Below are 27,438 nucleotides of genomic sequence, written 5' to 3' on the forward strand. Positions count from 1 at the left end.
GTTAATCTACAAATGTAATCTCAATATGGCAAGAGTCAATTCTTAGAAATTAGTTCTAAAATTCACATAAAAAATAATAAGGGGGGCTGGAGAGATGGCTCGATGGTTAAAAGCACTGGCTGCTCTTCCAGAGGTCCTGAGTTCAATTCCCAGCAACCACATGGTGGCTCACAACCATCTATAATGAGACCTGGTGCCCTTTTCTTGTCTGCAGCCATGCAGGCAGGCAGAACACTGTATACATAATAAATAAATAATAAGGGAGCTGGAGAAGTAGCTCAATGGTAAAACATTTGTCTAGCACGTACAAGGCCTGTTTTTAAGCCCCAATACTCCTCCAAAAATGAAACTTAAGAAAAGGAAAGAAATACCAAGAAAATTATTTAAAAAGAACAAAAGAAAACTAAATTAACCAAATGTTCAAGTCACATGATTACATTATTATAACAATGTATACTGATATATGAATAGATAATGACTCAAAATGAAGTCCAGAAAGAGACCAAGTCACAGTTTAGGAAAATTTTAGTACAGATAAATGATGACAATTTTTAATCAATGGGGAAATATTAAATAAACAATAAATTTTGGACCAGGTTTGGTGGTACAGACCTGTAATCCCAGCTATTGGAGACTGAGATAAGAGGATCCAAAGTTGAAGGTCTCCTTAGGCTACATAGTGAGTTCAGGGGCAAGGCACTTGCCTAGCATGAGAGGCCCTAGTCCAATTTCCAACAGTGTAATAAATACATAAACAAATGTTAGTGGTACAACCGAGCAGCCATCTAGAAATGTGAATTTAGTACTGTTTCATGTAAAATAATTAAACTATAAGATTTAGTAAGGAAAAAGGGGCAAAGAAGGTGGCTCAGCTCGACGCCACGTGGAAAAGCCTGATGTGGCAGCCTATTCCTCTACTTCCAACACTAAGGAGGCAAAGGCAGGTAGATCTCTGTGAGTTCAAGGACAGCCTAGTCTATATAGCCAGTCTCAGGACAACCAGGGCTATTTAGAGACCTTGTCTCAAGAAACCAAACTATAAAAAGATGAATGTGATGGTACAAGTCTTTAGTCTAAGCACTCAGGAAGACAAAAGCAAGAAAATCTCTGATCAAGACAACCTGATGTACTGAGCCAAGGTTACACTAAGAAACCTTCTCTCAAAAATAAACGAAAAAAAAGAAAATAAGCCGGGCGGTGGTGGCACACGCCTTTAATCCCAGCACTCGGGAGGCAGAGGCAGGAGGATTTCTGTGAGTTCGAGGCCAGGCTGGACCGATAGCCTCCGAAACAATACAGAGAAACCCTGTCTCTTAAAAACCAAAAAAAAAAGAAAAGAAAAGAAAAGAAAAGAAACAGTAATAATAATAAATGAATAAAATATTAAGTGGAGTCCAGCATAGTGGTACATGCACTTAATTCCCCTGCCCCCCCCAAAAATAAATAAAATGGGAAGTTAAGGCAGAGCAGGTCTCTATGAGTTCCAGGTCATCCAAAACAACACAGTGAGACCCTGTCTAAAACACAAACAAAAAAATAAAATGGAGAGTTGTTGAGAATGATATCCAACCTCTGGACTATGTATACTCACGGGGGGGTGAGAAAGAGGAGGAGGAAGAGGAAGAAAGGCTTATTTGGGCTCATGGTCTGGTTCTGGCTCAAGTGGCTTTCTTTCTAGCAAACCCTAAAGCAGTGCAGGGTATCACAGAAACATATGTGCATTCTCTTTTACAAAACTAACAGTAGGGGACCCTATACTGCCTATACTGATGACTTATCTAATCTTGATCCCCTCCAAAGCCAACCTCTAAACATCACAGATGAAGTAACACTTTACAATGGATTTGATTAAACTTTATCATGCATTTTTAGAAGGTACAAACCATATTCAAACCAAAGTGCATATGAATATAATTTTTAAAAACTAAGTTTGGGTCCAGAGATATGGCTCAGCAGTTAAGAGTACTTGCTGTTTTTCCAGAGGACTCAGATTTGATTCCCAGCACCCACATGGAAGTTTACAATTGTCTATTATTCCAGTCCCACAGGATCTAATGCCCATTTCTGGCTTCCATGAACACCAGACATGCACATGGTGTACAGACACATGCAAACAAAAATAGCCATATACATATAATTAAAGATAAATACATTCAATTATATTAAAATTACATGCTCAATGAAAGACAAAAATAGTACATTTTGAAACATGAGACGGTCAGACATAGTAGTGTACTCTAATAATCACAGCATTTAGCAAACAGACTTGAGTCAATGTAATTCAAAGCCAACCCTGTCTATACAGTAAGTTTGAGGCTAGCCAGAACACTCATGCTTGCAAATTTATATACACATATGCACATATACTCCACGGAGGGGGGGAGAATATAGGTAGTTCAGGGGCAGAATGTTTGCCTAGCATGTACAAGGCCCTGGATTCCATTGCCAATATTGTAACAACAACAACAACAAAAAAGTAGAAGTTATATATATGAATGAGGTCTCTCAAAATATTAAATCATATCTGGTAGTTCATTGCTTATTTAATCCCAGCACTCAGAAGGTTGAAGCAGGAAAACCAGTGAAAGTGTGGTGGTTGGTATACACCTGTAATGCCAACACGCAGTAGGGGCAGGTGAATCTGTGAACTCAAGGCCAGCCAGGGTTACTTGGAGAGACACAATCTTTAAAAAGCAGTAACAAACAAACAAAACACCATAAACAACTATTAACTCTGCAGTGATTCTGACCATCAGAAAAACCCTATGAAATAAGCTGAGAAATCACCACTCACCTTAAACACTTCAGAGAAGAACCCAGATCCTATTTTTTCACGAGTGAAGTCATCCAAACTTGTCAGTCTGGAAAAGGCACTAATAATTGCACGATATGAAGATGATGAAACTCTTCCCACTTGGCTGGTATTCCCATCCCCTCCACCACCTTCAAATTCTTCCAAGCGCTCCACACGTGGGGGAAATCCTGCAATTGAGTTCCGCTTACTCCGATCCATAATCTCAATAATTACTTCTCTTAAGAAGGAGCTCCACTCATAGCTTTTTGTTCAGTTTTACTTCTTTTCCAGTGTGACACTACAGAAGAAAAAAAAAAACACTGTAGTAAAATCATTGATGACTACATGAAAAGTAAAAAATCTCAATGCAAAAAGACTTATTTCCAGGGCTGGAGAGATGGCTCAGTGGTTAAGAGCATTGGGTGTTCTTCTAGAGGACCCAGGTTCAATTCCCAGCACCCACAGGGCCACTCACAACTGTCTATAACACCAGTTCCAGGGATCTGACACCTTCACACCGATGTACATAAAATAAGTTAAATAAATTTAAAAATATTTATTTCCTTTTGCATTCTACCTCTGATTTCCAGACCTAAATAATACTATGTCTTCTCTCAAAAAAAAAAATACTATGTCTTCTCTCTCAAAACAGTGACACACACAAAGGGAAACTGTAAATAAAAATCATAGATTACATTCTTTTAAAAAATTATTTTAAAGCCAGGCTGTGATAGCACACCTCTAATCCCAGCACTTGGGAGGCAGAAGAAGGTAGATCTCTGAGTTTGAGACCAGCCTGGTCTACAGAGTAAGTTCTAGGACAGCCAGGGCTACACAGAGCTCTGTCTGGAAAAAACGAAAAATTTAAGAGTTATCTATTTCAGGGCTGGAGAAATGGCTCAGTGGTTAAGAGCACTGACTGCTCTTCCAGGGAACCCAGGTTCAATTCCCAGTACCTACATGGTAGCTCACAACTGTCTGTAATTCTTGTGACAGGGGACCTGACACCAATGGATATAAATAAAAGTACGTTTAAAAAAAAAAGATGATTTATCTATTTCATTTCACATATATGAGTGTTTGGCAGGCATGTGCATGTTTGCATGTATATGTGCATGTGTAAGTTTGTGTGTGTGTGTGTGTATACACATGCACATGTGTGCACTCATGCATGTGTATGATATGCTTGCCTAGCACCCACAGTGGTCAGAAGAGGACTTTGGATCCCTGGAACTGCAGTTACTATGGTGGTTGTTCTGGCTAAGCTGTTTTTGTTTTTTTTTTGGAGAGGGGGGCAGTTGGTTTGGTTTGGTTTTGATTTTTTGAGACAGGGTTTCTCTGTGTAACAGCTCTGGCTGTCCTGGAACTCACAGAGATCCGCCTGCCTCTGCCTCTTGAGTGTTGGGATTAAAGGTGTGCACCATCACCACCAGCTTGTTCTGGCAAGGTTTATGTCAATTTGATATATGTTAGAGTCACTTGGAAAGGGGAATAATCAACTGATAAAATGCCTCCATAAAATGTACCTGTTGTCAAGTCTGTAGGGTACTATTTTCTGAACTACTAACTATATGGGAGGTCCCAGCTCACTGTAGGTAGTGCCATCCCTGGGCAGGTGGTCCTAGGTAAAATAAAAAAAAGCAGATGGAAAGTCATGGAGAGCAAGCCAGTAAGTAAGCAGCACCCCTCCATGGCCTCTGCATCAGCTCCTGCCTTCAGGTTCCTGTCCTATTTTAGTTCCTGTCCTGACTTCCCTCAGTGATGGACTGTGATATAGAACTGTAAACTGAATGAAATAAACACTTTCCTGCCCAAGGCTTTTGATCAGTGTTTTACACAATGGAAACCTAACTAAGACAGTTATGAACCACCATTTGAGTACTGGGAACCAAGCCCAGGTCATGGCTAAGTGGTTACAGTGAAGAGCTGGAAAAACAAACCATATTAAATTGCATTTCAATGTTTAAGATATAGCTGCCTGCTAAGTTAACTAATGAGCAGTTTGCTGCTTAAAGTCTACTTTGAATACTGCAAGGGGTTGTCAACAACCTTTTTTGTTTATTGAGTACAACGTCAGTCTGGATAGTAACTAAGTATCACATGAAGTGTAGTCAATAATTCTTTTTCATTTTTATATACATATATTTATTTACTAAGTTGATGGGGGGTCCTTCTGCATGCTGTGAATATATGTTTCTCTTATTGGTTATGAATAAAGTTGTTTCGGCCAATGAACAGATGTAACCAGGCAGGAAGTACAGATAGGGCTACCAGACTAGATGGCTAGGAAGACAAATGCAGAGAGTGGCCAGGGAGATGCCGAGTAGCTGCTGAAGGAATAACATGCAGGTGCATTGCTGGTAAGTCATAGCCTCATGGCAACACATAGTTTAATAAAAACGGGCTAATAATTAAGAGAGCTAGCCAATAAAAAGCCTGAGCCATTGGTCAAACAGTTAATAATTAATATAAGCCTCTGTGTGTTTATTTGGGACTAAATGGCTGCAGAACTGGGCAGGATAGAACCTCTATCTACACTAATTTATTTGCTTGCCTATGCCACAGCAAATGTATTAGTCAGTGCTTTCCTTCCTCTTTGTGACTCCTAAGGATGAAACTCAGAGCATCAGGCTTGGCAGGGAAGTGCCCCTACCCACTAAGCCATTATTAAACTATTCAATACCCAAGCACTGAAAATAATATTTCTCGTGCCAGGCATTAGTGGCGCACACCTTTAATCCCAGCACTCGGGAGGCAGAGGCAGGGGATCTCTGTGAGTTCGAGGCCAGCCTGGTCTACAGAGTGAGTTCCAGGACAGCCTCCAAAACACATCAGAGAAACCCTGTCTCAAAAACCAAAAAAATAAATAAAAATATTTCTCAGTTTGGTTTGTTGAGACCTCAACCCAATTGTGTAGCCAATATGACCTTGAATTTCTTACTGTCCTGCCTCTACCTCACAGATGCTGGGATTACAGTGTGTGCTGCCACATCTCACTTAAAATTATTTGTTGCAGTTCAACATGTCTGATTTTACATTCTCAGCATGTAGAGAGAGGAAAGGAATTTCAAATTCCAACTTGGAATGTTTAGTAGAAGTCTTGTTATAAACATAGCACAATAAACTGACAAATTTTATAGTTTACTTTGAAAAATAACAACTTTACTCACAGGACCTACCTTCCTTTTTTGAAAGGAAGGTGTCTCATTAAGAAACCCAGGCTGGCCGGGCGTTGGTGGCGCACGCCTTTAATCCCAGCACTTGGGAGGCAGAGGAAGGCAGATCTCTGTGAGTTCGAGGCCAGCCTGGTCTACCGAGCGAGTTCCAGGACAGCCTCCAAAACAATACAGAGAAACCCTGTCTCGAAAACCCAAAAAAAAAAAAAAAGAAAGAAAGAAAGAAACCCAGGCTGTGCTGAGCAATGGTCACACACGCCTTTAATCCCAGAACTTGGGAGGCAGAGGCAGGCATATCTCTGAGAATTTTGAGGGCAACTTAGTCTACAAAGTGAGTCCCAAGACAGCCAGGGCTGTTACAGAGAAACCCTGTCTGAAAAAAAAGAAAGAAAGAAAGGGAGAGAGAGAGAGAGAGAGAGAGAGAGAGAGAGGGAGATGAAAGGGGACAGAAGAGAGGGAGGGAGAAAGACTGACCAACCAATCGACCGACTGACCCAGGCTGGCCTCAAGCTTCATATTTTCCTGCCTCATCCTCTGGAGTACTGAAATAATATCCATATACCACTACACCCAGCTCAAACATTTTTTTTAAAGATTTATTTATTTATTACGAACACAACACCCTGCCCCCATGTACGTCTACACACCAGCAGAGGGCACCAGATCTCATTACAGATGGTTGTGAGCCACCATGTGGTTGCTGGGAATTGAACTCATGACCTCTGGAAGAGCAGTCAGTGCTCTTAACCTCTGAGCCATCTCTCCAGCCCCCTCAAACATTTTTCAAGAGGGAGAATAATAGTTTTTGGGTTTGTTTTGTTTTCAGTAACACAATGTCTTAGGGTTTCTACTGCTTCAACAAAATGCTATGAGCAAAAAGCAAGTCAGGGCATTCAGAGTTTATTTAGCTTACATTTCCACATTGCTGTTCATCACCAAAGGAAGTCAGGACAGGAAGGAACTCAAGCAGGGCAAGAACCTGAAGGCAGGAGTGATGAAGTGAGAGGTCATGAGGAGTGCTGCTTACTGGCTTGTTCCCCCATGGCTTGCTCAATCTCCTTTTTTTGATGTTGTTGTTGTTTTTGTTTTTCGAAACAGGGTTTCTCTGTATTGTTTTGGAGGCTGTCCTGGAACTTGCCCTGTAGACCAGGCAGGCCTCAAACTCACAGAGATCCACCTGCCTCTGCCTCCTGAGTGCTGGGATTAAAGGCATGCGCCACCAACGCACTAGGAGGACATGTTTTAAAAGAGGTAACAAAGGAAATATACGTAGTATACTCTATGTTAACATAGTAATAAGCCTTATGGTCTTCAAAGCAAGCAATTCAAGTTCAAATCCTTGCTCCCTAACTCATATAACTTGTAGTTATATGAACCTAGATATAATTAACCTTGTTGCATCTCCAGTCCTCATCTGTGAAATAAAAACAAAAACACTGGCTATATTATACATATAGTTTATACTTATTAGTTATTTTAAGTCATGTAATGGCCATATGATTATTGATTAGACAAATAGTTAACATTCATGTCCCAATTGTCTATCAATACATTGTTTATAGTGAATGTTGAGAAGCATGAGTTATAAAGACACTGTGATGCTTGATTTTAATTGCCAAACTTGAATGGGCTATGAAATGCCTAGAGCACCAATGAAGCACACTTTGGGGTATGTGTGAACTCTTCCAGGGGGAATTAACTGGTGGGTGGGATACTGACTGGCCTTGAATGTAGGCAGCACCAAGCCTTGGGCTGGGGTCCTATACTGAATAAACAGAGAAAAAGGAGAAGAAATGAGCAGAGCCCCACCTTTATCTGCCTCCTGCTTCACTGATATGTGAACCAGCAGCCTCGTGCTCCTGCCACAGCGGAACCACCTGGCACCAAGCCTCCTGCCATGCTGGATAAGATCCCCTCAAACTTCAAGCCAATAACCCTTCTTCCCGCAAGAGACTTTTATCAGGAACTTAATCAAAGCACAAAGAAAGGAAATATTACAGATAACTGGCATGGGAAAAAAAGTAGAGCTGCTGCTATAATAAATTTGACCATACACCTTCTGGACTGGTTTGTGGGAGGAATGTTGAAGAGTTTGGAGCTATAAGGTTAGAGAAACCCTAGAACGTTTAACATTTTAAACTAACCTCAAAGATCCACTCTGATGGGCACTTAGAAGACCAGAATGCCAGTGAAAATGTGGACAGTGAAGACTACAAGGATTCAGAGAGAAGGACTCTACAGGGAATTGAGCTAGAGGCCATTCACATTCTGTTTTGGCAAAGACTCTGGTTGTACTTTTGACCATATCCTGAAAGATGAAGTGAGACTGAATTTAAAAATGGGCTAAGTTGTTTGGAAGGAGGAAATTTCAAGACAATGCAAAAAAGGAGCTATGGCACGGTTATTGCTTACAATATTTACCCAAAAGTACTGTGTGTGTGTGTGTGTGTGTGTGTGTGTGTGTGTAGACAGAGAGAGAGAGAATAGAAAGACATGAAAACATGCACTTTGGCAAAAAAAGAAGTGTGAACCCTGTCAAAGTTATGGATAGAAATGTACAGCTTAGTAAGAAAAGGAACCTGAACCCAATTAAAGTTAGGCTGGGCAGGTGGAGACAGCAGCTGTAAGTTAAAGTCTAGCACCATTATGGAGACACTTCAGACTTTGCACTAGCACAACAGGAAATAAGACACCACCCACTGAGAGCTCCAAGGTATAACAGTAAATTTTATGTGACAGTGTCTGAGAAGACAGAGCTTTCAGGGTACCCTACTGGAAAATGGTTGCCTGAGAAGCTGTTTTCCCATGTTCAGACACAAAGGACACAAATGGACGCAATGACAGTTCCTAGTGGGCTGACTACTTTTCTTCTCTTTTGGGGGATGAGAGGATTCTAGACAAGGTTTCTCTATGTAACAGCCGGGCTGTCCTGGAACTCCACTGGTAGACCAGGCTGACCTCACCTACCTGACCCTGCCTCCCCTAGATTCTTTTCTTCTCTACTCTTCCTCTCTCCATTCCTACCCTCCCTCTCACCCCCTCTCTGTGTTTTTTTTTTTTTTGAACAGGGTTTTTCTGTGTAGCTCTGGCTGTCCTGAAACGCACTATGTAAACCAAGCCGGCCTCAAACTCACAGAGGTACCCCTGGCTTCTGCCTCCATAGTGCTAGATTAGCAGTGTGTGTCAACAAGCCCAGCATTCCTGGCTACATTTTTGAGCTGGCAGAACTTGGCATTGCCAACATGATGGTGATTTTTCAGGCATGCAGGATACAAGAGAGGTCATGATGCTGGCACTAAGCTGGCAGAGTTGCTGAGCCTTGCAACATGTAGCAGGTTGGGATTCTATGCATGGGGATACTGAATGTTTTGTGCATGACTGTATAAAGGAGAAACCTAACTTACAGTGGAGATCCAAGGATATTGCAGACACCAGAAATGTGATATATCTTTTTTTTTTTTTTTTTTTTGGTTTTTCGAGACAGGGTTTCTCTGTATTGTTTTGGAGGCTGCCCTGGAACTCGCTCTGTAGACCAGGCTGGCCTCGAACTCACAGAGATCCTGCCTCTGACTCCCAAGTGCTGGGATTAAAGGCATGCACCACCAACGTCCGGCTTTGTCCCAGGTTTTTTTGGTACCTGAAAAACATTTTTTCTGAGTACTATGTTTTCTTACAGTCTAAAATTTTGTTTTGTCTTGTTTTTTGAGACAGGGTGTCTCTATGTAGACCAGGCTGGCCTCTAACTTACAGAGATTAGAGATCCCCCTATCTTTGGCTCCTAAATGTTGGAATTAAAGGCATTTACCCTCAAGCTCTGGCTTAAAACTTTTTTAAATAAAACATCTTAATTTTTCTCTCTTTCTTAAATCTATTGCTAATATAAGTTATTCAACATTCATATGCCAAGAAAACACAAAGCAATCTGGCAAATAAACAGCAATCCAATATGCAAGCCAAGCTTCCAGATTCTCAAACTATTCTGCAACATTCCACTACAGTTTTTGGTCCAAGGAAGATTTATATCCCACACTAAGGTCTGTGGAAACTTACAAGAGTGTAACTTATATAAGTCATAAATTCAAAGTAGAAAAGAACGTATATGAAACATTTAGTTTAGAGACCCTCTTATATGCTAAAGTAATATTAGTCACCAGGCAGCTGAGATGAATGATAGAAAGTATAGTCCTCTTCATGGGAATAAGGACTTTGTTAATACATTTTAGAAATTCTAAGAAAGGAAAACATCCAAGCTGTGGTTTCTATTCCCATGGCCAGCCACTAAACAACCACATTTAATTATCATATATGTGTGTATGATGTGTATGTACACATTTGTGAGGGGTATATGGGAGTGTACATGTTCATGTGTGAAGGTGCATATGCAGATGTGTTTGTATGTGAGTATGAGTGTCAACATGAATTCCCCTGGAGCTAGAGTTACAGGCAGTTGTATGCTGCAATACCTGGGTGCTGGGAGTCAAACTCTGGTCCTCTGCTCTTACAGTGAGTGCTCTTATTACTGAGCCTTCTTTTTAGTTCATCCCTTTTTACTGTTGCTTTGTTTTGTTTTGATTTTTTGCTTTTTCAAGACAGGGTTTTCTCTGTGTAACCCTAGCTGTCAGGGAACTCACTCTGTAGACCAGTCTGGCTTTGAACTCAGAGATCTGTCCCTGCCTCCCAAGTACTGAGATTAATAAGAGCATGCACCACCATCATGCCTGGCTCTTTGACAAATTTTTATTAGCTATAAAAGGCAGGCCACCACATGAAGGCTGGTGATATTATGGCTCAGCTGAGTGAGTAAAGGCACCTGCTAAGAACCTGAGTTTGATCTCTGGGACTCACGTGGTAGGAGGAGAGAAGCCACTCCTGCAAGCTGTTCTCTGACCTCCACATAAGAGCAGCCTTGTTACATACACAACCAACACATATATGCACACAAAATAATAAATGAAATGTTTAAAGTTGCCAGGCATAACCAGGCGTTGGTGGCACTCGCCTTTAATACCAGCACTCAGAAGGCAGAGGCAGGCAAATCTCTGTGAGTTCGAGGCCAGTCTCCAAAACAATACAGAGAAACCCTGTCTCAAAAAACCAAAAACAAAACAAAACAAAAAACCCAAAAAACATAGTTGGACCTTGTCTTGTTTTAGAGCATGTATTTATTAATTAGGGGAAGAGATACCGGAGCCACAGTGAGCATTTAGAGGCCTGAGGACAACTTGCAGTTCTCTCCTCCCACCCACTGAGTTGTTGTTGGTGTTGTTGTTGTTTTGGTTTTGTCTTTTCAAGACAGGGTTTCTGTGTGTAACAACCCTGGTTGTCGTGGAACTCACTTCGTAGACCAAGATGGTCTCCAACTCAAGAGATCTGCCTGCCTCTGCCTCCAGGCATGTACCACCATGCCCAGCTGGCACTCTTGAGTTTCTAAATCTGAAAAATTATTAATTTTAAAATCAGAAAATATGCTATTTTAGCTGGGCGGTGGTGGCGCACGCCTTTAATCCCAGCAGAGGCAGGTGGATCTCTGTGAGTTCGAGACCAAGCATGGTCTACTGAGTGAGTTCCAGGACAGGCTCCAAAACAATACAGAGAAACCCTGTCTCAGAAAAAAAAAAAAACAAGAAAATATGCTATTTTAAATGTACAAGTCTTTAAGATGTTTTCTACCTCTGGATTACTTGTGTTGGTCTTATTCATGGAATATCACCTTTTTAAAAGTGTGTATTTATATTTTATTTTATGAGTGTTTTATCTGCATATATGTATGTGTACTACATGAGTGCTGGGTGCCATCGGAGACCAGAAGAGAGTATGGTATCCCCTGGAACTAGAAGCAGATGGTTGTGAACTGCCACGCAGGTGCTGGGAACTGAACCCAGTGCCTCTGCCTTCCCAGCGCTGAGATTAAAGCATCACCACCTGGCACATGAGACCTTATTTAAGAAAAAAAGACTACAGAGAAACTCTGTCTCAGAGAGAGAGAGGGAGAGAGAGGGAGGGAGGGAGGGAGGGAGGGAGGGAGGGAGGGAGGGAGGGAGGGAGGGAGTAGGGGAAGAGAGGGAGTAGGGGAAGGGAGGAGTGGAGTAAGGAAGGAAAGAAGGAAGGAAGGAAGGAAGGAAGGAAGGAAGGAAGGAAGGAAGGCAGGCATGGATTTTAAGCACTATATAGACACCTTTCTCAAGAGATAGAATGAGTAATTTTAACTTATAAAAACTTGGATTTTAGCCGGGCGTTGGTGGCGCACGCCTTTAATCCCAGCACTCGGGAGGCAGAGGCAGGCAGATCTCTGTGAGTTCGAGGCCAGCCTGGTCTACAAAGTGAGTTCCAGGACAGTCTCCAAAGCTACAGAGAAACCCTGTCTCGAAAAACCAAAAAAAAAAAAAAAAAAAAAAAAAAAAAAAACTTGGATTTTATTTTACTGCTAGGAATGGAACCTAGAGCCTTACACATGCTAGATAAGAATTCTTCACTGAGCAAATGCTCAGACAAAACATTGACTTTTAAAAAAAATGAAAATTGGTACTACTTGACCTGCTTCATACAATAACAGAAAGAGGCATGTGAAAATCTGTCTGTGGGAGGCTGGACATCCTATCAAGGAAGGGTTTTTATGACAATATTGGGGGTGTGGGGTAGGCAATACTGGTATGTTAGTGGGCAGGAGCCAGGGAAACTAAATGTCCTGCAATGGGTAGAACAGCCTTGCACAACAAAGAATTGTCCTGTTTGAAATGCCAGCAGCGCCCAACTGAGAAACCCTGCACTGGAAAATCTTCACTGCTTTTGTCCTTAAACAGGAAATGGCCTTTTGTGGTCCTTCAAAAATGTCAAAATTATGTGGCTTACAAGGAAACAAACACTTTTTGGTTTTTTTTTTTTTTAAGACAGGTCTCATTATGTAGCCCTGGATTGCCTAGAACAGCATTGCTACACATACCTGGCTAGCCTCAAACTCAGAGATCCTCCTGCCTCTGCCTCCCAACTGCTGGGATTAAAGATCTGCACCTAGCCAAACAGCAGTTTTCAGTATCTGTGTTTCAACTTGGACACTTTTAGAAGAAAGGAGAAATGAAAGGGGGAGGGGAGGGAAGGAGGAGGGTAGAAGAGGATGGAGAAGGCGGAAGAGGGAAAACAGAGGAAGAAGAGAGGAAAGGTGAGGAGAGGAGACTTATTTTTTAAAGTTAATTGTTGAGTTGTCATAGAAAGTAAAGTAAGTGTGGAACTAGAGAAATGGCTCAGCAGTTATGAGCCCACTGCAGCTCACAACTTACTGTATATAACTCCAGTTCCAGAGCATATGACACTCTCTTGGGGCTCAGACATTTCTTGATACATACATGCAGGCAAAACACTCATGGACTTAAAAATGAAAGTAGGTACAATTAAAAGTTGTGAGCAGGCGGTGAGATAGCTTAATGGGCAATGATGCCACCAAGCCAAATGACCTGAGTTCCATCCCCAAGACCTACATGGTAGGAGAAGAAAACTGACTCCAGAAAGCTGTCCATACCCTCCACCTGAACAAGGAAGTGTATTCATGGACACACACAAGAAAGAAAGAAAGAAAGAAAGAAAGAAAGAAAGAAAGAAAGAAAGAAAGAAAGAAAGAAAGAAAGAAAGAAAGAAAGAAAGAAAGAAAGAAAGAAAGAAAGAAAGAAAGAAAGAAAGAAAGAAAGAAAGAAAGAAAGAAAGAAAGAAAGAAAGAAAGAAAGAAAGAGAAAGGAAGGAAGGAAGGAAGGAAGGAAGAAAGAAAGAAAGAGAAAGGAAGGAAGGAAGGAAGGAAGGAAGGGAGTAAAAATGAAATTGTAATCTTTTCTAAAATAATGATTGGAAAAAAATTTTAAAAGACAGTGAATTAAACTAAATATCCTATATTTAATATTGGATGTTTTATTTTTCCAAAATGGAAATTCTATAAACCATTTCCCAAAGAACAAAGGAAACTTTTAGGACTCTCATATAACCCTCTTAATGCTTCTATAGCTAGCTGCAGACACCATTTTGCCAATTGTTTTTGTTTTCTAACTTTTGTTTTATGTGCATTGCCTGCATATATGTCTATGTGAAAGTGTCAGATCCCCTGGAACTAGAGCTACAGACAGTTGTGAGCTGCCATGTGGGTGCTGGGAAACGAACCCAGCTCCTCTGGAAGAGCAGTCTGTACTACTAAGCCATCTCTCCAGATCCAACCAATTATTATTTGTGTTTCCTCTAATGTTCATGACATCTCCACAAAGTATGCATTATCTCCCATGTAAGGGGGGTCCACTGTGTGTGGTGGCACACACCGTAACCCAAGCGATGGGAGATAGAGGCAGGTGAATCTCATCTACAAAGCAATTCCCTTTGCTATGGCTTGGTAGTGAAATTTTTGTCTCAAATGATAAAAAAAAGGAGGGTCGTAAGACGTCAAATTAGCCAAGCAGTGGTGGTGCATCCCTTTAATCCCAGCATTTAGAAGGCAGAGGCAGCTGGATCTCTGTGAGTTTGAAGCCAGCCTGGTCTACAGGAATCTCAGGACAGCCAGGGCTATGCAGAGAAATCCTGTCCCAAAAAACTAAATCTTGCCAATAAACACTCTTAATTGCTGAGCCATCTCTCCAGAACCCCATTCTCACTCTTACTGACTGGTATTTAGCAAATGTCTTTTGAGTCTTCCAAGCTCCTAACTCATATATATACCTTACAGTCTAGGATAAACTTCTAAAAATGTTGTATATGTAACAACACTCTTCCTCATTTGACCCCTACTGCTATCTCCAATTTCTTTTTCTTTCTTTAAAATTTCTTTTGGCAAGGAGGTAATGGCACATGCCTTTAAACCCTCAAGAGGCAAAAGCAGGTTCCCCGTGAGTTCGAGGCCAGCCTATTCTACAGAGTGAGTTCCAGGGCAGCCCTCAAAACAATACAGAGAAACCCTGTCTCGAAAAAAACAACAACAACAAAAAAAAAACTGATTTATTTTTATTTATGTAATCACAAAATACCGGTGTTTTGTCTACAATGTATGCTGTCTTTGCATCAAATGCATGCAGAGGCTGCAGAGGCCAGAAGAGAATGTCAGATCCCTTGGAACTGGAGTTATAGTCATTTGACAATATGTATGTGGGTGCTGGAAATTAAACCGTGTCCTCTGGAAGAGCAGTTAGGCTCTTCACTGCTGAGGTATCACTCCAGGCCCCCTAGCTCCAATTTCATGTCTTTCCTCTTCTATCCATAGGCACAGTCAATTTATGATGGCTAGTGTTAGCTGTCAACTTGACAAAATCTAGACTCACCTGAGAGTCACCTCACTGCATGGCTTTGAGGATCATCTTGATTGCATTAATCAGGCGAAAAGATCCACATACTGTAAATAGCACCACTCTTAGTCCTGGACTATATCCATGGAGAAGGGGGACTGAGCAGTAGCATGCTAATTCATTCTCATTAATTGCTTTCTGATTATGGTGTGCTTCCCATTCCTGCCACCTTGACTTCACCTTGATTGATGGATTGCACCCTTGAATTATGAGCCAGAGAAAACTCCTCCATTGGGCTGCTTATTTGTAGACTACTGGTCACACTTCAGTGTCCATGCATGTGACATTCTTTCTCCTTGGTGTGTTCTTACTGGTTTCTTCCACATGGCTCTCTCAGGAATCAACTAATATGTGAAATGTTCTCTGACCTTTCAATCTCCTTCATCTATGCTTTGATATGATATTGTCCTGAACAAATCCTATTACAGATATCTTACTGTACATTAATTGCTGCTTATCTGTTTTCTGAGTTTTCTTCACTGGACTATGAGCTCCATAAGGATTTGAAATTGCTCACTTTCAAATGAATTATGGCATATAAATTTTAATATTGGATATAAATCAAAATGTACAGTTGAGGGGAAAAGTAAGATTTAGATACTGAGATCAAACTTTATTTTGGATTTGGTTTGGCTTTTTGTTGTTGAGACTCAAATTTTGTGTGTTTGAAAGTGCAGGAGTGTTATGGTACACGTGCATATGTGTGTACGTGTATGTGGAGGACAGAGGTCAAACTATGGTGCTATTCCTCAGGAACTGTCCACTTCATAGTTATCTGCTATAGCCCAGCTTTCTACCTGAGTTTTGGAGATCAAACTAGGGTCAAATCCTCATGTTTGTACAGCAAGCACTTTACCAACAGCTATCTCACCTCACCAAGATTCAAACTCTATTTGAAAAATATATTCACTCTTTCATTCGCTTAGCCAACAAATACTTTACTTAGTGCTTCCTAGAGGTCACACACCATGCCAAGACCTTGAGAGTTTAACAATATAGACATGCATAGCAAAAGAGGATATATGTATGTTCAAAATGATAATTGTTCAAAAAGCTATTAACTTAGTGAATCTTGGGCAGTGTGGTGGTTTGAATAAGAATGGCCCCACCAGGTCCGTATATTTGAATGCTTAGTCACCAAGGAGTAGCATATTTGAAAGGATTAGAAGGATAAGGAGGTGTGGCCTTATTAGAGTAGGTTTGGCCTCATTGGAGGAAGTATATCATTGGAGGTGAGCTTTGAGGTTTCAAAAGCCCATTAATACTCTCTCCTCTCCCTCTCCCTCTCCCTCTCTCTCTCTGCCTTTGGATCAGGATGTAGTTAGTGTTCAGCTATTGTTCTATTCAGATTCTAATACAGAAACAACAAAACTAAAATATTCGTGGGGGGGAGTTAACAGGCAACTGAAGAGTGTGTTTGGAAATGATCTCAGTGCAAGAATTACTGCTAGAAGGGACAGCCCAACATGATGCTAGTTAGCAGGATGAATAAAGATGAAGAGATAAGGGGCAGGAGAGATGGCTTAGAGGTTAGGAATACTGGCTGGTCTTGCACAGGACCCAGGTTCAGATTCGAGTAAGATGTTTGTAAGCCTAAAGCTGGGTATTGAATTCAGGTTCTCTGCAAGAGCAGTCAGTGACCTTTTTCTTTTTTTTTTTTTTTTGAGGGGGGGTTGTTGAGACAGGATATCTCTGTGTAGCCCTGGTTGTTCTAGAGCTCTCTTTGTAGACCAGGCTGGCCTTGAACTCACAGAGATCCACCTGCCTCTGCCTCTCAAGTGCTAGGATTAAAGGTGTGTGCCACCATGCCCAGCTACCAGCCAAAGAGATCTTAACCTCTAGGTAATCTCTCCAGCCCCCCCCCACACACACATAATTTTTAAAATATCCTTTAAAGAGTTGCTCAGAAATAAATTAATTGAATGTGACTGAACAGATCAAGTAAAGGCACACTGTAAAGTAATTAAAATAAAAGAACCTGAACACATTCTTGCTAATGACCCAATGGCTAAAATCACTCCAAAAGGCAGAGTCCCAGACTTGACAGTTAAGAATGAACTCCTAAGAAGAAGAACATCCCTTGCTCAGCATGCCAGTCTTTAAGGTTAATTAAGAATGTGTTGTTCTGCTGATTTACTTCCAAAAGTAGAACTTTCTTTCAATTAAAAACTAATTTCTAATGCAAAATTATTTTTAGTATGATACTATACAGTATTCAGTAATGGTATATAGATTGTACTGCTTTTTCTCCTTCAGTGTGTTATTTCCATAAATAGCTCATGAATGGAAAAAGTATAATATACTACAAAATAAAATATGTAAATTTATCAAGATTACCACAGTGAATTCATTGTGGAAATCATTTTGGAAAAAAAAGAGCCCATGCAAACTGTCCTAGGAAAACATAAGCAGTAAGATCAATTCCATCCAAATTTTCTTTTCCTTTTTCTTTTTTCTTTTGGCGGGGGAAGGGTGACACAGGGTCTCTCTATAGAGCTCTGACTGACCCGAAACTCACTATGACACCAGGCTGGCCTCGAATTCACAGAGATCCACTTGCCTCTGTCTCCTAAGTGCTGGGATAAAAGGTGTGCACCCCATATCCAGCTCCTAATTTTTTATATTACACAAATAAAACTGTATCATTCTATTCTATTTAATACAAAGAAAAACACGACAGCCTCTATACAGCTTGTTCAGAAGATAAATTAATAAATAACATTATATTTCATCTGTCTAATGATTTACAGTTCACAAAGCACTTTGACCCTTACAACAATTCTGTATCCTTGCTCCAACTGGGTAGCTTCAAAAAGCAAGGACTAAATGCAGGTCTTTCTTCCTATATTTCAAAAGACAAAAGCCAAAAAAAAGGAAGGCTGAAAAGTTTATCAGCATAAACATCTAGAACTTCCATAGGGGAAATAAAACAAAAGAATTAGCATAAACATCTAGAACTTCCATAGGGGAAATAAAACAAAAGAATTAGCATAAACATCTAGAACTTCCATAGGGGAAATAAAACAAAAGAATTAGCATAAACATCTAGAACTTCCACAGGGCAATAAAATAAAAGACATCAGAAAGACAAAAATCAAAGCAGGCCTGAGCGCCCAACACTTGAGGCTTGGAGTTCAACACCCTGCATCCAAGAAGAAAAAAAGAAAAATTCTCATAAAACATATCATATCAAACATTTAACTTTTTTTTTTTGGTTTTTTTTGGTTTTTTTTTTTCGAGACAGGGTTTCTCTGTGGCTTTGGAGGCTGTCCTGGAACTCACTTTGTAGACCAGGCTGGCCTGGAACTCACAGAGATCCGCCTGCCTCTGCCTCCCGAGTGCTGGGATTAAAGGCGTGCGCCGCCGCCGCCACCACCACCCGGCTCCAAACATTTAACTTTTTATAGAGTCCTACAAATCAGAAAGAGATCCGAGTCAACAGAAAAATTATGTTAAAGCCTTGAAACTGGGTAGTTTACAGAACAGGAAATGGGGATGACTCAAACATAAGAGACACTTCGTCTCAGCATGATTAAAATAAAACTAAAACCACTCTGAGTTATCACTTCTTTCTATCTATCACACTGGCAAAAATCCAAGATTGATAACAGAAGGGCATAATATTAACAACACTGACCCTCCAGTCAGAGTGCTTACTGGAATTTCTGTAGATTGGTGGCTATGGATTTGAGTACTTCAACCATTCCTTAATGTATTCATCTGAAAAGCAGTATCTGTATCCACCTCAAAGGAATTTTACTAAGATTAAATGACATATATAAAGCACCTAAAACAGTATTTACTGTACAAAATAAACACTGTGTAGACATTAGCTATGACAACAGGCAATGTTAGTTGAGTAAGCAGTCAATGTTGATGGGAAAAATACCTAAGGGAAGTGAGCAATTCATGGTAAATAAATGTATATCAACTTTAACTTAGAAATTCTGCTGCTGGCCAGATGGTGGTGGCACACTTTAATCCCAGCACTCGGGAGGCAGAGGCAGGCAGCTCTCTGTGAGTTTAAGGCTAGTCTGGTCTATAAAGAGTTTCAGGACAGCCAGGGCTATAACACAGAGAAACCCTGTCTCGGATAAGAAGGGATAGAGGGAGGGAAGGAAGGAGGGAGGGAGGGAAAGAAAATTCTGCTTTTGTAAAACTTATCCTGTAAATTCCCTTGCACACATGTAAAAATGACTTATTCAAGGTCTCCATTACAGCACTGCTTAGAATATTAAAAAGCTAAAGGAACGTATATAATAGGGAACAAGTAAGTTAGCATACGCACATTCAAAGCTTCTTGGTGTTTCTTTAAAATAATGTTTTTCCACGGGCAGTGGTGGGGCACACCTTTAATCCCAGCACTCAGGAGGCAGAGGCAGGTGAATCTCTGTGAGTTCGAGACCAGTGTGGTCTATGAAAGCTAGCTCCAGGACAGCCTCCAAAGCCACAAAGAAACCCTGTCCCAGAAGAAACAATGAATGAATGAAATAACGTTTTTTCATTACATTTCATTTATCTGTGTTTAGAGGCCAGGGGAAAAACCTATGGGAATTGGTTCTCTCCTTCTACCACATGGGTCCCAGAGATTGAGTTGTGAGACTCTGCGGCAATAGCATTTACCCACTGAGCCATGTCATCAGCTAATTTTTTTTTTGTAGTTTTGTTTTTTTGAAACAAGGCTTCATGTAGCCTACATTAGCCTTTCTCCAGCCCCGGAACATCTTTTAAATTCTGAATAGTCCTAGCCTCAAGTAGCCATGTGGGACTAGTTTAACAAGAACAGGGCTGATATTTAAAGACCTGTCTGCACTCCAACAAGAAGCATCAATCCCTTCTTGCTCCTGAATTCATCCTCCTCCATTCTTGTCTCAGCCACCAGCAAATCTAAAGAGGTTACTGATGTCTTCATATTTCCCTGGAGGCCCCACCCCTTGTTTTCCAATGTCCACTCTGTACCACTTAACGCAGCCAATCATCTATAAACTATGGTCCTTGATTAAGGATAACATAATACAAAGACAAAGCCCCAAAGCTCTGTGAAGGTATCTCAGGATCAAAAGCATTTTTGCAGGGAGGGAAGTAGGGGTGGTCTGCTTGTTTTATTTTTGAAATAGGGTCTGTTTATGTGATCCTCATTGTCCAGGAGCTCACTAGGTAAACCAGGCTGGCCTTGAACTCACGGAGATTCTCCTGCTTCGGCCTCCAGAGTACTAGGATTGCCAGTATGCACTGCCACACCCAGCTACACCCAAAAGAATTCCACAGATACAAAGTAGGTATTTAGAGAATGAGGAAGCTGTCAGAGATATAGTAAAATGAAAGACAAGCCTAGTGAGGTGGAAGGCAGAACTGTGAGAAACCAGCTTTTTTCAAGAAAAATAGAAAAATAAGGTTACATATTCATGTTTGGAAGCATTTGTCTAAACAAAGTCTAAAAGAATACAAAGACAGCTAGAGGTGTGGTGGTCCACACTCCAGCCTGTATGCTAGGGAGGTCAGAAATTGAAGATTATCCTAACAAAACCCTTCTCCAAAAATGGGGATGAGGTAGGGGTAGAATACAAAGGGCAGATGAGTAGGGGGTGCTGTGGCGGAAGCACACTCCTTGGAAACTTGGAAGGCAGAGGCAGGTGATCCCTTGTGAGTTCCAGGACAGCCTGATGTACAGTTCCAGGACAGCCTGATGTACAGATCAAGTTCCAGGACAGCCAGAGCTGCACAGAGAAACCCTGTCTTGGAAAAACAAAAACAGAACAAAAACTACCCTAGGTTTCACCTGCAGTCACAAGCCCCCAAAGAGTTTTTAAAAATGGATTAGGGGAGGGGGGCTGGAGAGATGGCTCAGTGGTTAAGAGCACTGACTCAGTCTGCTCTTCCAGAGGAACCAGGTTCAATTCCCAGCACCCACATGGCAGCTCACAGCTGTCTGTAACTCCAGTTTCAACAGATCTGGCATCCTCACACAGACATATATTCAGGCAAAACATCAATGCACATAAAATAAAAATGAATAAATTATTTAAAAAATGGATGGGAGGGATGAAGGAACCATGGAGTTGGGTAGACAGAACAGTTATGAGACTGAAACTATTTATACAAAATTTATATATAAAATCCTGTTATTTGTAAACAGTTTTATATTTAATCACTAGAATATGTTATATTTCAAATATTATGTGTGTGTATATATTTTTTTAATTTATTTTGGGACTTGTTCAAGTTTTGTTTGCATATTTTGTTTTCAGCAATGTATTAAGAGAAAGGGAGGAAAGTTCCCAAGAGTAGGCCTAATTCCAAGGGAGGAATACACTATTTAGGACAGATGGGGGTGGACAGAGGAAGGAGAGAAGAGAGAGAAAAATAAAGAGCAGTTCAGTATTTTCCAGACAGGGTTTTTCTGTGGCTTTTGGAGGCTGTCCTGGAACTAGCTCTTATAGACCAGGCTGGCCTCGAACTCACAGAGATCCACCTGCTTCTGCCTCCTGAGTGCTGGGAATAAAGGTGTGTACCACCATGCCAAGCTCTATTTAGGTATTTTTGAGACAGGATTTGACTACTATCTTCTTGCTTCAGTCTCCTAACGCTAGGATTATAGGAGTGCCCCCACAGCACTCAACTTCAAACATTAAATTGAAAACAAAACACTAAGGCTTACAGAAGGAAAGTATTTTGCCTATAACCAGATAGATAATACAATTTTAGTTTTGATTTACAATGAAGATTTCCAATGTTTTTCCCTTTTTCACACTGCCTTTATAAAATGTCAGAAGAGCCTGGCAGTGGTGGCACCCTCCTTTAATCCCAGCACTCAGGAGGCAGAGCAGGCAGAATCTCTTGAGTTTGAGACCAGCCTGGTCTACAAGAGCTAGTTCCAGAATAAGTTCCAAAGCTACTGAGAAACCCTGTCTAAAAAAACCCCAAATATATACATGCATACAAACAATAACAGAAGACCAGCAAAATGGGTAAAAATACCTGTTGCCTCACTTGATGACCTGAATTCAGTCCCGAAGACCCACATGGTATAAGTTCAGAATCAACTTCTGAACTTACCTACACACACACACACACACACACACACAAATAAACAGTAAAAATAAAATGTCAGGAATGAATAGTTGACACTTTATTACAAATATGCTCTGAACACTTCCAAACAACCCTACTGAGATCACACTGAAGTCATCCTCATTTGATGACTCAGGAAATAGCATAAAGCCCATTGTTGGTCTAAAACATTCACCATCACCCACACAAACAATGTAATAATTAGACTCTATTACCAGAAGGAGATAAACTTCCCATAAAATCTCCTATCCCAGATTTCAAACTCCAATAAAACATTTCAAAACAAAATTAAGTGTGTGATATTAATAATGTATTTAACAAACACTTTAATATAAAAGAAGAATGCATTTTTTAAAGCATGTCCCCTTTCTGCTCTAAATCAGCTAGGGAACAGTTTTCTTCTTCTAATGAACTAAAACTGTAAGTAGAAAATATCACGTCTTAAACAAAATTAAGACCCTCATATGCCAAATCACACAGGATAGTTTGAGAGACACAAACATTTATCTCTATAGCAGAGAAACACAACATGTATTAAAATCACCCAGATATCTGAGACCATCATTGTTAATTCACAAACAAATATCTGTACCATTGAATACTAGTTTCTAACAAGTGGCAAAGTATCTTCAAGTGGCAAAGTATCTTCAGTTTGAATCCCTCTTGGGTGATGATAGGCCCGACCCATAGGACCTGATATCTGTGTTCCATCTCCTGCTATCACACTGCGCTATTATGACATCCACATGACATAGTCAGAAGAGTCCTTAACACTGTAGCACTATTTTAATAACCTATAGCTCCGTTTCCTCCATTTCCCTGCAATAGCACTGAGACAGTTATGCCTTTTTTTCTCTCCCTTTGCTCTAAAAGAACTCTGACCTTTCCAATCATGTTTTTTTTTTTTTTCCTTTTTTGGTTTCTCGAGACAGGGTTTCTCTGTATTGTTTTGGAAGTTGTCCTGGAACTTGCTCTGTAGACCAGGCTGGCTGGCCTGGAACTCACAGACATTCACATGCCTCTGCCTCCCGAGTGTTGGAATTAAAGGCGTGTGCCACCAATGCCCAGCCCCCAATCATGTATTCTTACAAAACCTGATCTTCACATTTCTGGATATCTTCATTCTCCAAGTACACTAACCTTCTTAAAGATTTTACTTCTTTTTTAAATGTCTATTGTTTCATGTGTATGAATGTCTTGCCTACATGTATGTCTGTGTAATGAATGCAGGCATTGTTCAAGGAGGACAGAAGAGGGTGCTGGGTTTCCCAAGACTGGAGTTACACATAGTTGTTAGTTGGCATGTGGACACTGGGAACTGAACTTGAGTCCTCTGGAAGAGCAACCACCTGAGCTGGGTCAGCTGAACTGAGTCATCTCTTCAACTCCAGATTTTACTTCTTTTGAGACAGGGTTTCTGTGTAGCCTTGGCTGTCCTGGAACTCGATCTGTAAACCAGGCTGGCCTTGAACTCACAGATACACATGCCTCTGCCTCCCAAGTGTTTGGATTAAAGGCATGGGCCACCATCACCTGGCTCAGATTTTACTTATAACCTATTTAGACTGTGCAATTGACCATATATCCCACAGTATCACTAAAAGTATAAAGTGGGTTTCCATTTTATATTTCTCCTTTGCAAATTACACTTTTGAATCAATGAATCTTTTATTTTTCCTCCTTCCTGTTCCTAGTATATTAGAGAAAATGTAAAATCCAGTGGTGGCTCCAGGCATTGATGCCACACACCTTTAATCCCAGCATTCGGGAGGCAGAGGCAGGTGTATCTCTGTGAGTTCAAGGTCAGCCTGGTCTATAGAGCGAGTTCCAGGACAGCCTCCAAAACAATATAAAGAAACCCTGCCTTGAAAAATCAAAGAATAAATAAATAAAATAAAATAAAAATCCAGTGGTGGACACATAGTTCAAGGCCAGCCTGATCTACAGAGGCTGTCCTGGAACTAGCTCTTGTAGACCAGGCTGGCCTCGAACTTACAGAGATCCGCCTGCCTCTGCCTCCCAAGTGCTGGGATTAAAGGCGTGCACCACCAACGCCCGGCAAAAAATTATTTTTGATGCTAGAGATGGCTCAGTTTAGAGCACAAGTTGCTCTCCCAGAGACCTGGATTCAAGTCTTAGCACCCATCCATAACTCCACTTCTAGGGGATCTAATGCCCTTTTCTGACTTCTGAGGGCACCATCACACATGTGGTAAACATACATACACCACAGGCAAACACACACACATCATACATGGACAGCATGATTTACATAGTGAGTTCCAACTGGTCAAAGCTACAGAGTGAGATCCTGTCTCAAACCAACAAAAAACCATTCACCACATAAAAAATGTAAATATAAAATAATAACAATAAATCCTTGCTATTTTCCACTGCTGATTCCTATGGTTAGAATGCTCACATAAGAAACTCAATACAGCCGGTTGTGGTGGCGCACGCCGGTAGGATTTGCTGAAGGAGGCAGAGGAAGGAGGCCAACCTGGACTACACATTTTTAAAAAGCCGGGCGTTGGTGGCGCATGCCTTTAATCCCAGCACTTGGGAGGCAGAGGCAGGCGGATCGCTGTAAGTTCGAGACCAGCCTGGACTACCAAGCGAGTTCCAGGACAGCCTCCAAAGCCACAGAGAAACCCTGTTTCGGAAAAAGAAAAAAAAAAAGAAACTCAATACAGTTTCTTCAAGCTCCAGAAAAAAAACTGACTAACCCACAGATAACTGATGACAAAAAAAAAAAAAAAATAAGCCCAGGCAGGTGTGAGAACACATACATACTTCCAGGCTGGTCTGTGCTACACAACCCTGACTCAAACAAGCAAGCAAACAAAAAAGCAAAGAAAGAAACTCTTTTTACTCACTACTCCCAGTTGTCAAATACACGTGCTTCTAACTGAATCTACCTGCCCTCTGGTGCACCTGACATGGTACTACTCCCCTCCCTTCTGGAAAAGACTTTCCTTTGGCTTCTGTAATACTGCCATCATCCTTGTCCCCACCCTTTAAACCTCTCGTGCAGTGTGTGATCTCCAGTGATGCTGCTTCTGACCCACAGCCCAATTCTCTGCTCTCTGGGTTACTACCTCCTATTAAGGTTTCAAGAAGCCCTATATATTCTCTCCACACTCTCACACGCCCAATTTCCCAGCTCTATCTGAAAAACTCGAATTGAACTTGCCACAACTAAATTTGTCATTCTTCAAAATTATTTTTCATTCTGTTCCTATTAACACCACCAATCCAATACCATAAACCAATGAGAAACCCCTTGCTTACAAAAGCAGGAAAGACACAAAACAAAAACAAAATAACTCTCAACTCTATTTTGAAAATTTTTAGAATTTTTTTTCATTCTCTTCATTTTCCTACAACTACCCCGGTTCATTCATCCTTTCTCACCCATCGCAGCACAAGTCTCCAGCCTATGGAGGCCGTCTGTCCTCCCGTCTTTACTTTCAATCTTCACATTTTCCAGAGATAATCCCTATCACGCTCCCTGTATCTACAGAATAAAGTCCAATTTCTTTAACGAGTTTCTCTGAGGTATAAAAAGAAAAGATTTTCAATTCGACTAATCTGGATTTTATTTCCAGCTAAATCTGAACCGTAGTTCAGATTGGGATCTTCAAAAATAAGTGTAAAAAGTAAATCAGTAAAAGGAGAGAGAAGGAAAGCCTCTTAGGCTAGGGATAGGCACGTTTGATGGGAGGGAAGGAATCCAGATCTCAGCAGAGAAGGTGGCTTTGAGACCGTGAGGCACACTCAGCAGGGGAGCGGGATTCCAGAACTTTACAAGTGAGGAGGGTCAGACACCACAATGTCTATTGGAGGTATAACTTCCAATGGGATCCCGGCCTCTGACGCGAGGTGAGGACTGTCCCAGGATCCTGAGGGAAGTGAGAAGGAAAAGGAAAGGGGGAAAGGGACGAGAGACCGTCCCCTGCCTCTTTGAGAATATCACGGAAGGCACCAGGCTATCCAGTACTCGGCGACCCCCAAGGCTGCGCGCGCGGCAGGGATGCCAAGCCTTGTTCCTAAAACAGTTTTCCCGACGCTACCTGAGGCAGGACTGAGCCAGCGAGGGGGCGTCTGCGCGGGCCGGAGGGCGAGGGGAGGCGACGGCCCAGAGCCAGCATAGCAGCTGCCGGCCGTGGCGGTTTAGCCTGCGGAGGAGGTAGGGGTCCCTCGCGCAGAAGCCGGCGATTCCGCGGGGCCAGCAGCAGCGTAGGAGCGGGAGGCTACTGCCATGGCCTTGCGGTCTGGGCTGCTTTTCCCCGCCTGCTCGGCGGGGCCCGGAGGCGGATCACCGCTAGGACTGAGGGCAGCTGGAAACTCTCGGCTCCCCGCGGCTGAGCATCTGAAACGCCTGGGGGCAGGGCTGGGGGCGGGGCTCAGGGGCTCCGCCCCTCCTCTGGCCTCCCTCAGGTCAGCCAATCAGTCCTCAGTCTTTGACAAACGAGCTAGTAGAGTTGTCCAATTAGCGCTAGGAATGCCACGTGGTACGAGGGTGGACACAATGGGCGTCCAGAGAAACCAATCAACAACGCCAGGCGCCAACTCTTAGAAGATGAAGGGAACCAATAGGAAGGAAGTGGAGGTAAAAACAGAAGAGACGGTGTGTTGAAAAAGCGGAACCGAACTGCAGAGAATACACCTGGGGGAAAACCTAGAGTCTCTAAGAGGGCGGGACCGTAAACACAAGATAAACCAATCAAAATCTCTCAAACAGAAGCGATTGATAATTAAGCCAACAGAGCAAACACTAGGCTGGCGCGGCTTTTGAATAAGATGTCCTACAGGGTGGCAGTATAATGAGAAGCCAAAATACATAATTCCTAGCGACTTGAGAAAGAGCAACAAGCAGAACTAAACGAAATGCCGAGGGAAGAGATTGGATTTGGTGACTTAAAGGATAGGTGTCACGAGTTGGCCTGAAAAGGAGAATTATGAAAACTCTTCGTGTGGGTTAAGAATTTTACCCAGATGTTCATCGGGTACAGATTTCATCACACTTTCCATACCCGTGGATCTCAAGGGCTTATAATCGTATACCTGAGCAGACTGCAATAGGTACAGT

At 41.6% G+C, this 27,438-nt stretch overlaps 1 protein-coding gene across 1 annotated transcript in view; it reads right to left on the reverse strand.

Annotated features, from left to right (window-relative positions):
- Tesk2 (testis associated actin remodelling kinase 2) overlaps nucleotides 1–26,738 on the reverse strand; it is an 87,857-nt gene extending 61,119 nt beyond the window's left edge. The window contains exons 1-2 of the mRNA XM_040756889.1: nucleotides 26,420–26,738; nucleotides 2,795–3,092 (exon numbers count right to left, since the gene is read on the reverse strand). Of these exons, the coding sequence (XP_040612823.1) occupies nucleotides 2,795–3,013 (219 nt within the window). The 5' untranslated portion in view covers nucleotides 3,014–3,092; nucleotides 26,420–26,738. The remainder of the gene's footprint in view (nucleotides 1–2,794; nucleotides 3,093–26,419) is intronic.
- Between the last annotated feature and the right edge of the window lie 700 nt (nucleotides 26,739–27,438).

Source organism: Mesocricetus auratus, unplaced genomic scaffold, assembly GCF_017639785.1.
Source record: "Mesocricetus auratus isolate SY011 unplaced genomic scaffold, BCM_Maur_2.0 Super-Scaffold_100014, whole genome shotgun sequence".
NCBI lineage: Eukaryota > Metazoa > Chordata > Mammalia > Rodentia > Cricetidae > Mesocricetus > Mesocricetus auratus.